The sequence below is a fragment of the Balearica regulorum genome, chromosome 2 (assembly GCF_011004875.1).
Source record: "Balearica regulorum gibbericeps isolate bBalReg1 chromosome 2, bBalReg1.pri, whole genome shotgun sequence".
Classification (NCBI taxonomy): Eukaryota; Metazoa; Chordata; class Aves; order Gruiformes; family Gruidae; genus Balearica; species Balearica regulorum.
Genome location: NC_046185.1, coordinates 26,585,530 through 26,597,229, shown reverse-complemented (window position 1 = coordinate 26,597,229; position 11,700 = coordinate 26,585,530). Strand labels below are relative to the sequence as shown.

The 11,700-nt window shown below is 44.6% G+C and overlaps 2 protein-coding genes and 1 long non-coding RNA gene across 5 annotated transcripts in view; 1 reads left to right on the top strand and 2 right to left on the bottom strand.

Annotated features, from left to right (window-relative positions):
- LOC142600330 (uncharacterized) overlaps window positions 1-9,056 on the bottom strand; it is a 30,091-nt gene extending 21,035 nt beyond the window's left edge. For both annotated transcript variants that reach the window (XR_012833760.1, XR_012833759.1), the window contains exon 1: window positions 8,957-9,056. This is a non-coding gene — a long non-coding RNA (uncharacterized LOC142600330). The remainder of the gene's footprint in view (window positions 1-8,956) is intronic.
- RBM12B (RNA binding motif protein 12B) lies at window positions 1,089-9,077 on the bottom strand. 2 transcript variants are annotated; one of them, XM_075743719.1, is made up of 3 exons: window positions 8,970-9,077; window positions 5,898-5,943; window positions 1,089-5,172 (listed from the first exon to the last, which is right to left on the bottom strand). In XM_075743719.1, the coding sequence occupies exon 3, from the start codon at window positions 5,142-5,144 to the stop codon at window positions 3,045-3,047; it is 2,100 nt and encodes a 699-aa protein (XP_075599834.1). In that variant the 5' UTR covers window positions 5,145-5,172; window positions 5,898-5,943; window positions 8,970-9,077; the 3' UTR covers window positions 1,089-3,044. The 2 variants fall into 2 exon arrangements, with proteins under 2 accessions (XP_075599834.1, XP_010296204.1); XM_010297902.2 differs by lacking the exon at window positions 8,970-9,077 and having other exon boundaries at window positions 5,898-6,478.
- Window positions 9,078-10,603: 1,526 nt separating this feature from the next.
- TMEM67 (transmembrane protein 67) overlaps window positions 10,604-11,700 on the top strand; it is a 33,404-nt gene continuing 32,307 nt past the window's right edge. Inside the window, exon 1 of the mRNA XM_075743718.1 lies at window positions 10,604-10,823. Coding sequence (XP_075599833.1) covers window positions 10,604-10,823 — 220 coding nt within the window. The remainder of the gene's footprint in view (window positions 10,824-11,700) is intronic.

Below are 11,700 nucleotides of genomic sequence, written 5' to 3'. Positions count from 1 at the left end.
AGAGTAAGCATAACTAAGGAAACTAGCTATATTTTATATCAACACCACAAACTGCAGTATTTCATTTTTTTTACTATATGGATGGCACTCTAAAAAGATGAGCAATAATTCAAGCCAAGTAATTACAGACTGTCTCTGATTTGTCCTTTATACTGAAAGTACAGTGCCTCTAAACCATTAAACATCTGAAGTTATAAAACCCTATTATCGGGAAATGCTGTCACCACAGCATGCACCTGTACTGCCTATTCAGGCAGAACCAGAATATAACGCCTATATATACACACATACAAATCCGGGGGCAGGGTGGAAACAATGGACCCAAAACCAACCAAAACATACTAGCAAGATAACAGCTATAAACTGAGAATCAACTGTTCTGTTAACTTTATTACTGAACTGTTGGACTTGCAGGACTTGCATTGCTTCCCATTTTCCCTATGCTTCAGATCATCTGTGCGTACTTTGAAGAACAGCTTTTGTCTTTATAGACCTTTAAAAAAACCCCACTTTTTTGGCCTATCAATCAGACATTTCAGATTAACCACACAGTCATAAACTGTAATCTGGCTTTAAAGTCAAATTAGCCACAGAACAAACAAAAACCATTCTGAAATGCCTTAATTACAACCTCTATCATTATAAGCTTTCTGACTCTTTTAATGTATTTACGGGGGGGGGGGGAGTTTACCATCCCAAAAATTAATAGCATCTTATTAGCAATTACTCTTAACTTTATTGAGAATAGATAATGCTTTTTCTAAAAGATCATTTCATACTTAATTGGCAAAAATCTACCAAACTCCCCTATCTTTCCAGCCTCCAAATCCTTTTTTTCATTACAAGAATGCATGTGTGTGTACACTACTCTAGAAGTATGGTAAAAAGTTTACCAATTTATTTTCAGTGTTTAAAATCTCCTGTTGTGTAGTAGCTAGAACTTGAAAACCAACAAATCATCTAAAGCTGATTAACTGGAGAAGTTAGGTGCGTTCACATTGACAACACAGCTAATAATAGATAGGCAAGAATTAGTAGTAAAGATGATGTTAGCGTACAAAAATAATCACGAAGTTTTCAACAGCTTGATTAGGTCAGACAAGTTTATTTTGAGGATTCTCATAACACATCTTTATTTTCCCTGCAATGTCTTCTGGCTCCTTGATCTCTTTTATAGCAGCTATGAAATAAAAGCACCAATTTGTTGGGTTTTATTTTAATTGCATTTAAATTCAGAGGAGGATTCAGAACAGTACACTTCTGAAGCTAAATCCTACCTGGCACCAAAAAAAGGTATGTAAGCACTCAGAATTTGAATATTTGGCCACATTCAAGTTTCTTTGCTCAGAGGAATCTACATATACAGGCTTGGCATTATCATTCAAAATGCTTTTTTCCCCTAGCGCTTCAAACAGAGGATAAATAATATGCAGAAGAAATAAAGCTACACTAGCCTTTTAAAAAATCATAGAACAAAAAGTCTCATTTTTGTTTGCTTCTACTTAGAGTTTACATGAAGTTTAATAATGATGATGACTTTACATAAAGTAATTAAGGTCTGACTACCAGTGAGTGTTCAGTCACTGGAATAGGCTGCCCAGAGAGGCTGTGGAGTCTCTATCCTTAGAGCTATTGAAAATGCAACAGAGAAGGCCTTGAATAACCTGTCCTAGCTGATGCTGCTTTGAGAAAAGGGGTTGGACTAGAGACACCCAGGTCCCTTCCAACTTCAACTACTCTATGAATCCATGATGTTTTCATATTACCTAAGCAACAGTTAAAACACATTTTTATCACCAAGTTGCAACTTTGTTGTCTTAGTTTGAGAGAACTAAAACTTCATAAAATTCTTTAATACTCCAAGCACTGTTTTGTACAGTTGCAACGTCAACAAAGTCCTAATCCACATAACCAAAGTTTCCAAGCCTGAATTTTGAAGATGCGGTTTTTCCTCAAACAGGCTAGCTTTTATTTCTTCCTAAAATTTAAATATGCTGACACCAAACCAATCAAAGCATTCTAAATACTGACATAAGCATTTATTTTCTTACATAAGAAAATAACATAGGTGGTTGTCAGCTTGGTTGCCAGTGACAGATGTTAGTTTAAACTAATCAGAGATTGACCTGGAATGCATCCAGACATCATTAGCAAGTTAATAATTATATTACAAACGTGTAGATAAAACAAAGACCACTCCAAAAGCTCAGGCTGAAGTCAGAATTCTTGATCCAATTCAAACATTCATTTTCTGCCTAGAGGTACTACAGTGTTTGAGAAGAATAAGAAGGCCTATCCAACTGATTAATACAGGTTTTGCAGTCTTTGTAAACTACCTATTCATTGCTGTGCTGACAAACTTTAATAGTTCACTCTTTCTGGAGGAAGCAGCCAGCATCACTCTCACCAAGACCCATGTATGAGATCATTAACTATACAAGTTTTAAATATAAGACACACATTTAATAGCAATCTCTTCTTTATTTAAAAAAAGTTGCAAAGCCAGCTAATGTGAACAGGAAGCTTTTTTTTTCTTTTAATACGAATGCCTGCAACCACATGAAACCAAACCTGAACAGTTTACACAAGAAAAAAGTAATTTTTTAATTTTATTAAGCTAACCTCAGTAAGAAGTGTTATTTACTAATGCAGGTAGCACTGAAGTTCTTCTATTTGAACCGTTTGGGTGGTCAATCAACCAGCATTTACATTTTTATTTGCTGCCAAGTCATGGGACATGGAATTAAAGCAAACTAAAAAAACCCCAAAAGATTACAACTCCATGCCTTTATACCTTGATGTAAGACATTCAATGTCCTCCAGAATTTCTGGGCTCTTCTCTGCCACAAGAAGTAGGCACAATACAGTTCTCATATCTTAACCATAGAGCTACTTCAACCAAGAGCTAAACAACTGAACTAGATATTATATACAACCGTTGGTGGAAACTGTTTCTTCTGCATCTTCCAGTAATTAAAAAAGTTAAAATAACCGTCAATACTGTCAAATCTAGAATGTTTTATTCTAGACCATCTTTTCCTCCTTTACAGCAAGCTCAGCTTAACTTTCCGTGGACCAATTGGCCTATCATTCAGTTCATTAATAGCAGCCATAGCTTCCTCATAGTTTGTCATAGCAACGATGGCATCACCCGAAGGTAATCCTTGTTCATTGTACTGTACAGAAACTGACTCTGGTATCACTCTGTAGCCATAGAAAAAATCCAGAATCTCATTAGGAGTAGCTTTAAAAGGTAAATTTTTCAATCGAATAGGAACAACACGTTCAGAACCACCACTGAAATTTTGATCCGGCATAAATCTTCCTTCAGGAAAACTTCCCATTTTATTATTCCCAAACTCCATTCTGCCAAAAGGTTCACTGTCACCACTAAAATCCATGAGGGGTGGTGGACCTCTAAAATCCTTAGGAGGGCACATGAAGTCCTCAGGGGGGTGCCTAAATTCAGAAGGATGCCTGAAGTTCCCAGGGGGACCAAATGAATGCATGGGTGGCCCTTGTGGTGGCCCAGATGGTGAACCAACTGGACGGGAAAGGTCACCTCTGTCATATGGATGTGAATGACCCTGCATTTCATTTGGTGCAGACAATGGTATGGTTACACCAAACTTCTGCATCTGCTCTTCAGATATAAGTCTTATCAATACCTCTGTTCCCAAGAATCTTCGACGATTTAAATTTTCTGCTTTCATGGCTTGTTCTTCAGATTTAAACTTCACTAATGCTTCTCCCAGCCCAACTCCTTTGTCATCATAGAGCAAGTAAATATCATCTTCATCAATATCAAATCTCGCAAAAAACTTTCGCACTTCAATTTTTGACACATCAAATGGAAAATTCCTTACATAAACACACATCTTAGGGCCAGAATGACCTTCCCGATAATTTTTTTCTGGTATGGCCTGTCCAGGATGATCTCTGTCCTGTGATCTTTTCCTCTCACAAGAATCAATTATTTTCAACATCGACTTTCTCGAAATTGGAAAAATGTAAACGGGACGATTGAGAAGAACCTTTCTATGACATTCCAAAGCAGCCTGATAATCTCTCTCACTCCTTAACATCACAAAGGCATCTCTAGTCCTCCTCTGATGCTTATCCATTAGAAACTTGATTTGTTTGCTACATATATCCAGATCAGGGAAAAAAGCTCTCAAATCTCTCTTCTCCAGATTAGTAGATAGATTTCTTAAGTGTATGTAATATTCCTGGCTAGGAGGTGAACGAGAACGTGTTCTTTGTCTCCTTGGTGATCTTGAATGAGAATGCTTCCTTGAATGCATGTAGCCTGAACTTCTTGGAGAACGGTCCTCACACAAAGAGCGATCGATTTCATTTGGCATGTCTACCCTTCCACCATATTCAATCCACCGTTCCTCTGTAGATGGGCATATTTCTATAAACCTCTGACCCATGTATTGTCTATGACGTTTAAGTCCTTCTAAGGCATCACCAGGCGTAGCAAATTTTACCAAGCAATTACCATTGTTTAAACCATTGCGATGCTTTATCAGAATCACTCCATCCACATGTATCCCAGAAAGGAAAGCACGTACTTCATCTTCTGTTGCAGAGTAAGGTATACCACGTAGAAATAAGTAAAGATCGTCTGGGTTAAATGGATGAGAATCCTTTCTTGACTGATAGCTTGATTTAGGCATACCTATATCACCATGTCTTGTGCCATTGGTATGGAAACCCGCCTCCAGATGATTTGGTGGACGGTAACCAAGTTTACTTATTCCTTTTGGAAAAGCTGTGACTAAATGTGGAACATCTCCAACACCTGATGCACCAGAACCATTAGTACCTGTTCTTCTAGAGACAGACATAGTTTCTCGTCCCCCACGGTCAAATCGTTTCCGGCTCATTTCTATGGTATTCTGCATTTCTGCCTTGCTGCTGAGAAAGAGCTCTATGCGTGAGTCCTTGATAAACCGTCCTGAACAGCTCATGGCACGCCGTGCATCTTCATCTGTTGCAAATATAATAAAAGCCTCCCCAATCTCTCCTCCAATAATATGCACACCTCCATCAGGAATATTCAATCCCAAGAAGAAACGACGAATATCTGCAGGACCCGCAACAACAGGAAGCCCCTGTAAACGGATGACTACAGCCATGCTGAGCTCAACCCACAGCAAAAATCACCTGCAGACAAAAAGGTACACATGATAGCACGTCTTTAGTACTCAAGCTATTACAGTATCTTAACACTTAAGAAGCTAGAGCCTTTTTAATGAATGTCCTTGTCTCAATCGAGAGAAGGTATCAAAACACCCACAAGTTCACAAGAACAAGATTAAAACAAGATTCACTGAAAGTTGATTGGTCAGAACAATTAGCTACTCCACCAGCACACGTGCACAAGTCTATCAATATTCCCTATCCTAAGGGCAACAAAATCCACCTAAGTCACTCCTCACCATCCATGATACCTAAAAAAAACACCTGAAGTCTTTCACAGCATAGTTACTGTATGCCAGAGATCTCTGCCCAGTCCTGAGGAACAAAAAAAATCCTGTTTACTTTTGAACAGGACACTTGTGATCATAACACAGAAAATACTAGATGATAAAAGGCGAAAGGAAAAAGGATAACTACGTCACTGGAAAAAGAAGTAATTCACCAACACTGATGGCTTTACTGCTTTGACAAGTTGCTCTACCCACTGATCAGTTCTGTTCAATAACGTTATGTTTTCTCAGCGTTCAATCTCTCGTTCATGTCTCTTTCATGTAGTCAGAGTATTAACTGCAGCAGCCACATGCACTCAGGAGAACATATCCTAGTTCCCAGCCACAAGTCTGTGAGGAAAAAAGGCCGTGTATGATCTTGTCACAATACTCAGAAGTGTTAAGCTTTTGGCAGCTTACCTGTTTCTGCTTTGAAGACCTGATAAATTCTGTAAAATCAACTTAACTGTGGAAAGAAAACGAAACATAATTAATGGCTGATATCTGTACTTTGCTTCACACACTGTGCTACACTGCTGCAGCTCATCCATAGCAGTGGCTAATACTAAAGCCAAGTATGTACTGAACCCACAATTTGGGATACTACGAAGAATTCCTTCCACGTTCCAAGATGCTATGCACTGCATCTTTGTGTTTCCATTTTAGAAGCAAAAGAAATTCAAAATTTAAGGTGACTTCTGGAAATGATGAAAACACGATGAGATTACTTGGTCATCAATTGTGCCATACTGAACTGTTGAAATGAAACAGACTGACAGTATATCGAGGGAAAAACTCTCAATTCAATTCTTTTGAGTCCTTGAAAGATGCGTAAGTCCACCTCAAGATTACAGGATGTGTCCATTCTTCCGAAATCCACCTGCTTTCAAAGTTCACAACAAGAGTATGCTACTCACCAGTCCAGCACTGCACCTAATGTACACAGTGAAGACGATTAAATGAAAGAGCAAAAAATATCCAACAAACTTCAGGGAGTACTTCAATTTACAATGCAAACTTCAGTATCTACCCTATGTTTACTGCCTTTCAAATGTAACAACTAGAATCACTTTAATACACTGACGTAAACATATCCTGATTTTCAACATTATCTAACATCACACAACAGTACTTTCAGAACAAACACAAGCTTCTGTAGCAAATGACTACATCCCTTTAAAAAAAAAAACAAAAAAGGAGCCCAATGCTCCAATGACAAGTGTTTAAAAACATCCCTTGTTCAAACCCCCTGCTCAATAACAAACATAAAGCACTAGATCCTGATGCCAAGTTATTTATTGATAACAGTAACTATGACTCCACCTGAACTTAGCAAAGCAAGAGCAAAGCCCAACTTCTGTAACTAATGGATTCTACATAACTTCTACATCAGCACTTTGTAAACACAACAAACTGAAAACAACTGCCTATTCAGTAACTTCACTAATGATCTTCTTTGTGGTTTTGTGGTGGGTTGACCCCAGCCAACAGCCACACAGCTGATCATTCCCTCCATCCCCACCAGTGAGATGGGGAAGAAAATAGGAAGAACAAAGTCAAGAAAACTTGTGGGTCAAGATAAAGACAGTTCAATCAGTGAAGAGAAAAAAAGTGAAACAAAGGAAATCACTCACAACCTCCCACAGGCTGAGTGATGTCCAGCCTGCCTCTGAATAACAACCACCTTGAAAGCCAATAAAAAAATCCCCAAAAAAATCAAAACAAAACCTTCTTCTTCCTCTGCCTCAGTTTGTTTCCTGAGCATGATGTTACATGGCATGGAATATCCCTTTGGTCAGTTGGGGTCAGCTGTCCCGGCTGTGTCCCCTCCCAGCTTCTTGCCAACTCCCAGTGTACTTGTTGGGGTGGCAGAGTGGGGAAAAAAGAGAAAGCCTTCACACTGTGCAAGCACTGTTCAGCCATAGCCAAAACACTGATGTCTTGTCAACACTCTTTTAGCCACAAAACCAAAACACAGCACTGTATGGGCTGCTATGAAGAACGTTAAACTCCATCCCAGCCAGACCCAGCACACTTTATACCGTATCTTCTCAACGGATGTGTCAGCAATGCCAAAAAGCAAGGAGAATTCAAGGGCAGAATTTTCTTATAGGACCTTCGTGTCTTGAAAAATGAAATCCGCTGCCCTGCTACTTCATGATGTATTTAATCTGTAGTAGTTCTGAATTTCACAACTCTGCATTCTTATCCCAATTTTTAAACAGCATTCAGAACAGATCTCCTCAGTATTTCTTCAGTGATAAACGGCAAGTTCTCCACGATGTACCATGGATACCACATACAGCCTTCAGTGGTGAAAACTAGACAGTGACTCCAGATCATAATGTGGTATTTGAGGAAGTCCACAAACAGAAATGCAAGTTCAAATAATGAGCTTTTACTGACTGTATATTAAAGCATCAAGCATTGGTAGAAAGCATAGACAAGCCATCCAACAATTTAAAATGAATGACCAAAAGAAATGACTTTTGAGATGAAAGTGCCACACAAAACTAAGACCAATTCATTAACTGAGCAAGGACTTCAGAGAACAAAGATTAGATAATTCTTGGATAATAAATAGACAACTTCATGCCACCAATTTAAAAGCACAGAAGTGTGCACAACATTTTTAAGAAATTTTGTATTTGAACTAACTAAAAAGTAGTACTATAACTATACCTGCACAGTCTCAGCAAATTCCAAATACCATTAAAACGCCACTAAAAAACCCCTCAACTTGTAAACATTGTAGAAAACTAAGCCTGCACTAAACTAGTATTTTTACAACACTGAGATTACGTAGTCTGCACGCAGCCAGCATGCAAGCTAGGAAGACCACCCACAGAAATACCCCAACTATAAAACCGGACCAATACGAGATTAACCGGTGCATCAGAGGACGATTTCTTATTCTAATCTTCTTCAAAACAAGCCCTAATAGTCCAAGTACGCTGTCGCTAACGGCAGTTTTCACACCGCTGAAGGCAGATGCGAGTGAGCTACGCGGCCGGCTTGAGCGCGGGGCCGCTTCCGAGCGCTGCGAGCTGGAGAAAGCCCGTGAGGCGCCCCGCCGCCAGCAGCGCCGCCCGAGGGCCGCCCCGCACCGGCCTTTACACCGCTCCGACCACGGACGGCGCAACACAAGCCCACGGCCGCGGGACAGGGAACGGGGAATGAGAGGGACGGGGTGAGGGGGAGGCCGCCCCGCGCCAAACGCGCTCCGGCCCGACAGAGGCCGCTTGCGGTCCGACCCCGTGGCGAAGCCCAGCCTCCTCACGGCACCGGGACAGGGCTAAAGGGAGGCACCGGGAGGGGAAGGGTGATGGGCAGCCAAGCGGCGTGAGGAGGCCGCGGCCCAGGGAACGGCCGCACAGCGGTTCCGCGAGGGTCGGGCTGCCGAGAACCGGCTCAGGGCGCGAACCCCGCGCCCTTGATTACACGCAGCGGCCCGGGAAGCCGGGCGCTCTCTCTCTCACGCCATCCACCCACCGGACACGCCACTAGGGCAGGCTCCGCGCCGAGCCCCGCTCCACGCAGTTCCCGGCACAGCACCACCAAGATGGCGTCCTCCGTCGCTCCCCCCCGCAACACTCCGAGGAGAGGCTGAACTGCGCCTGCGCGACCCCCTCCCCTTCGCCCCTACGGCTGAACCCGCACGAGTCCTTCCGGCCCTCTCGCGCCGCTCCGCGCGGCGCAAAACACGACCCTGAGCGCGCATGCTCCGAGCGCCCAGCCCCCCCCCCAACGCCCCTGGGAGGCGGGGCGGAAAATGCCGCTTTCGTAACCCTCGCTTCTACATCTGCGCATGCGCAGGCTCATTCCCGGGTCATGGCAATGCGCACGCGTGCAGCTTTGGCGCGCGGACGGGATCGGTGCTGGCAGGGGTGAGGGGAGCGCTCTGCCGCTAGTGCGCATGCGCCTTCGGCCCGATGGCGTCCATAGAACACTGGGGTTTACGTAGGGGACAGCGTCACTTAGGTGACCGTTGCTCTGGTGTGTTAAGTGGTGTCTTCAGTCTCCCAATTCCGTTAGTCCCAGTGCTTGCCCAGCCGAGGAAGAGGGGCAGGGAGGAGGGCAGGCTCGGTGGGGCCCAGTGCAGGCTGTGGGCGCCCGGGGCACCGAGGAGGAGGTGTGCCCGCGCGCGCTGCTGCTCGTCCGATGGCTGCGGACGCGGTTTCTAACCTGGCTCGGGGCTGGGTTGTGGGGGGAAAGGCAGGCACGGGCGTGTGGGGAGAAGGGAAGGAGGCGGGGTGGAAAGGTGTAAGGCCATGTACAGGGAGGGGAGAGGCAGACTACTTTGGTTGTGCAGGTGAGGCAGTTATTTTATCTTTGTGTTTATCCCGCCTCCCTTTCCCTGCCTTTTCTCCCCTGTGTTTAGGCTTATTCTGTACTTGTCTGCTCCATTCTTGATAGACAAAAACTGTGTATTTATGGTAGATTCACCTAGTAACTCAGCCTTTAAAAACTTGTTGAACCTAGCAGAAGAAATCCAATGAGGAATAAAGCATTTGGTGTGATGAGCATATAGGTTCCCAAGCAGTGCTAATACAGAGAATCATAGTAGTTAAGTAATTAGCACACAGGAGAGGGACAGTGAAGAAAAATTAAAATCCAGGACATGAAAGTTTTAGTAATGTTTGAGAGAATGTGAACAGGAGCATCCTGGCAGGTGATAAAGGGAAAGGGGTAACTCTGGCTGTCCATCCATCCCTCCCTCTAGGCATTGTGTGTGTTCGCCTCATTACCAGCTTCCTCTCAGGGGGCAATAGCGCACACACGTTACATTCATACTGTACACTGTGTAACAGTTTCAGAGATGAGGTACCAGAAGGTGCAAACGACACCTCTTGTCTTCTCTTGATTGCTTCTCCCCGCTGATCTCATCCCGCTCCATGTTCTAAAACACACCAAACAGAACGCTCCTGACCTCACTTCTCTGTTTTCAGCTGCTCCATCCCTGCCGCTCCCCGAATTCCCTGCCGCTCTGTGGCCGACACCCTAAATCCCTCCCCGGGCCTGTGCCCCTCTCGCCCCGCTCGCCTCGCATCCCCCCCCCCCCCCCCCGAACGCTTCGCCCTCCCGGCACGGCCCGTCGCGCTTGCCGTACGAGAGGCGCCTGACCAATGAGGGCGTGCCGTAGGAAGCCGCGGGTAGCCATGGCGACGCCGGGGCGCTGGGGCGCCGCTGCGCTGCTGCTGGCGACGGTGGCGGCGGCGTTGCCGCCCGCCCGCGGCTTCTCCCTCCCGCTGCAGCGGCCCGCCGACTGCGGCGACGCCCGCTACTTCGACATCTCCCGCCTGGCCTGCGGGCCCTGCGGGGCCCACCAGCGACAGAGCGCCGGCGGTGAGCGACCCGACCCGGCCCGGCCCGGCCCGGCCCGGCCCTGCCGCGCGGGGGGGAAGCGGGGCTGCCCGGGCCCGGGGGCCGTGCGGGGCTGGCGGAGCTCTGGCAGCTCGGCGCTGAAATCCGCCCCCAGCATCGGGAGATGCAAAATCTGGGCTCGGGTTTTGGCGGTAAAACAGCAATCAGTCCTCAGGGGCAAGTCTGGAAAGGCAGCGGAAAGGGCCAGGATCCCACAAAGACCTAAGTGGCCACAGCACAGCTGTGATACCTGTGTCTGAGAGACATCCCAGAGAAACGTCTGTAGACCTTTTTTTATAATCTTTCCCTCCTCAGGCATCAGCATGGTTATGGGTATTCACAGTAGAATTCCATAGGCCCCTGGATTTCTGTTCTCAAACACTTCCGTAACTTGAAACTCTGTCAAAACGTGCATGTCAGAGATGTTAAGTATCTAAGATCATCTGGCTGCACACATAATAATCCACGTGCCATTGTGGGAACTTGGAGCATACGCGATGCATCTTTGACAGTACTAAATGAAAAATACAGGTGGTAGTTAGCTTTCTTTAGGAGGTAAGATGGTATGATGGTATCCATCTTTTATAAATACACAGTCCAAGAGAAGTGGGAGTTCAGTGTTGTGTGCACAGAAACAAATTCAAGACTAAGACCCAACAACATCTCTCTCCCGAACTGGTAGCTCAGTCAGATGCAGTGATCTGGATGGCTGCGTTCACAACTGCTGCATAAAACCTGGTCACTTCTTCCACCACCATCATGGTATCCTAAAAGAGTAACCCCATAGTCTACTTGCAGAAAAAATGGACTGTAATAGTTTTCAGACCCCCTGATAATATGGATGTCTAGATCTGTAACT

Bases quoted from the DNA above. Each gene is read 5' to 3' on its own strand.
- RBM12B (XM_075743719.1), bottom strand. From the start codon at position 5,144: ATGGCTGTAGTCATCCGTTTACAGGGGCTTCCTGTTGTTGCGGGTCCT.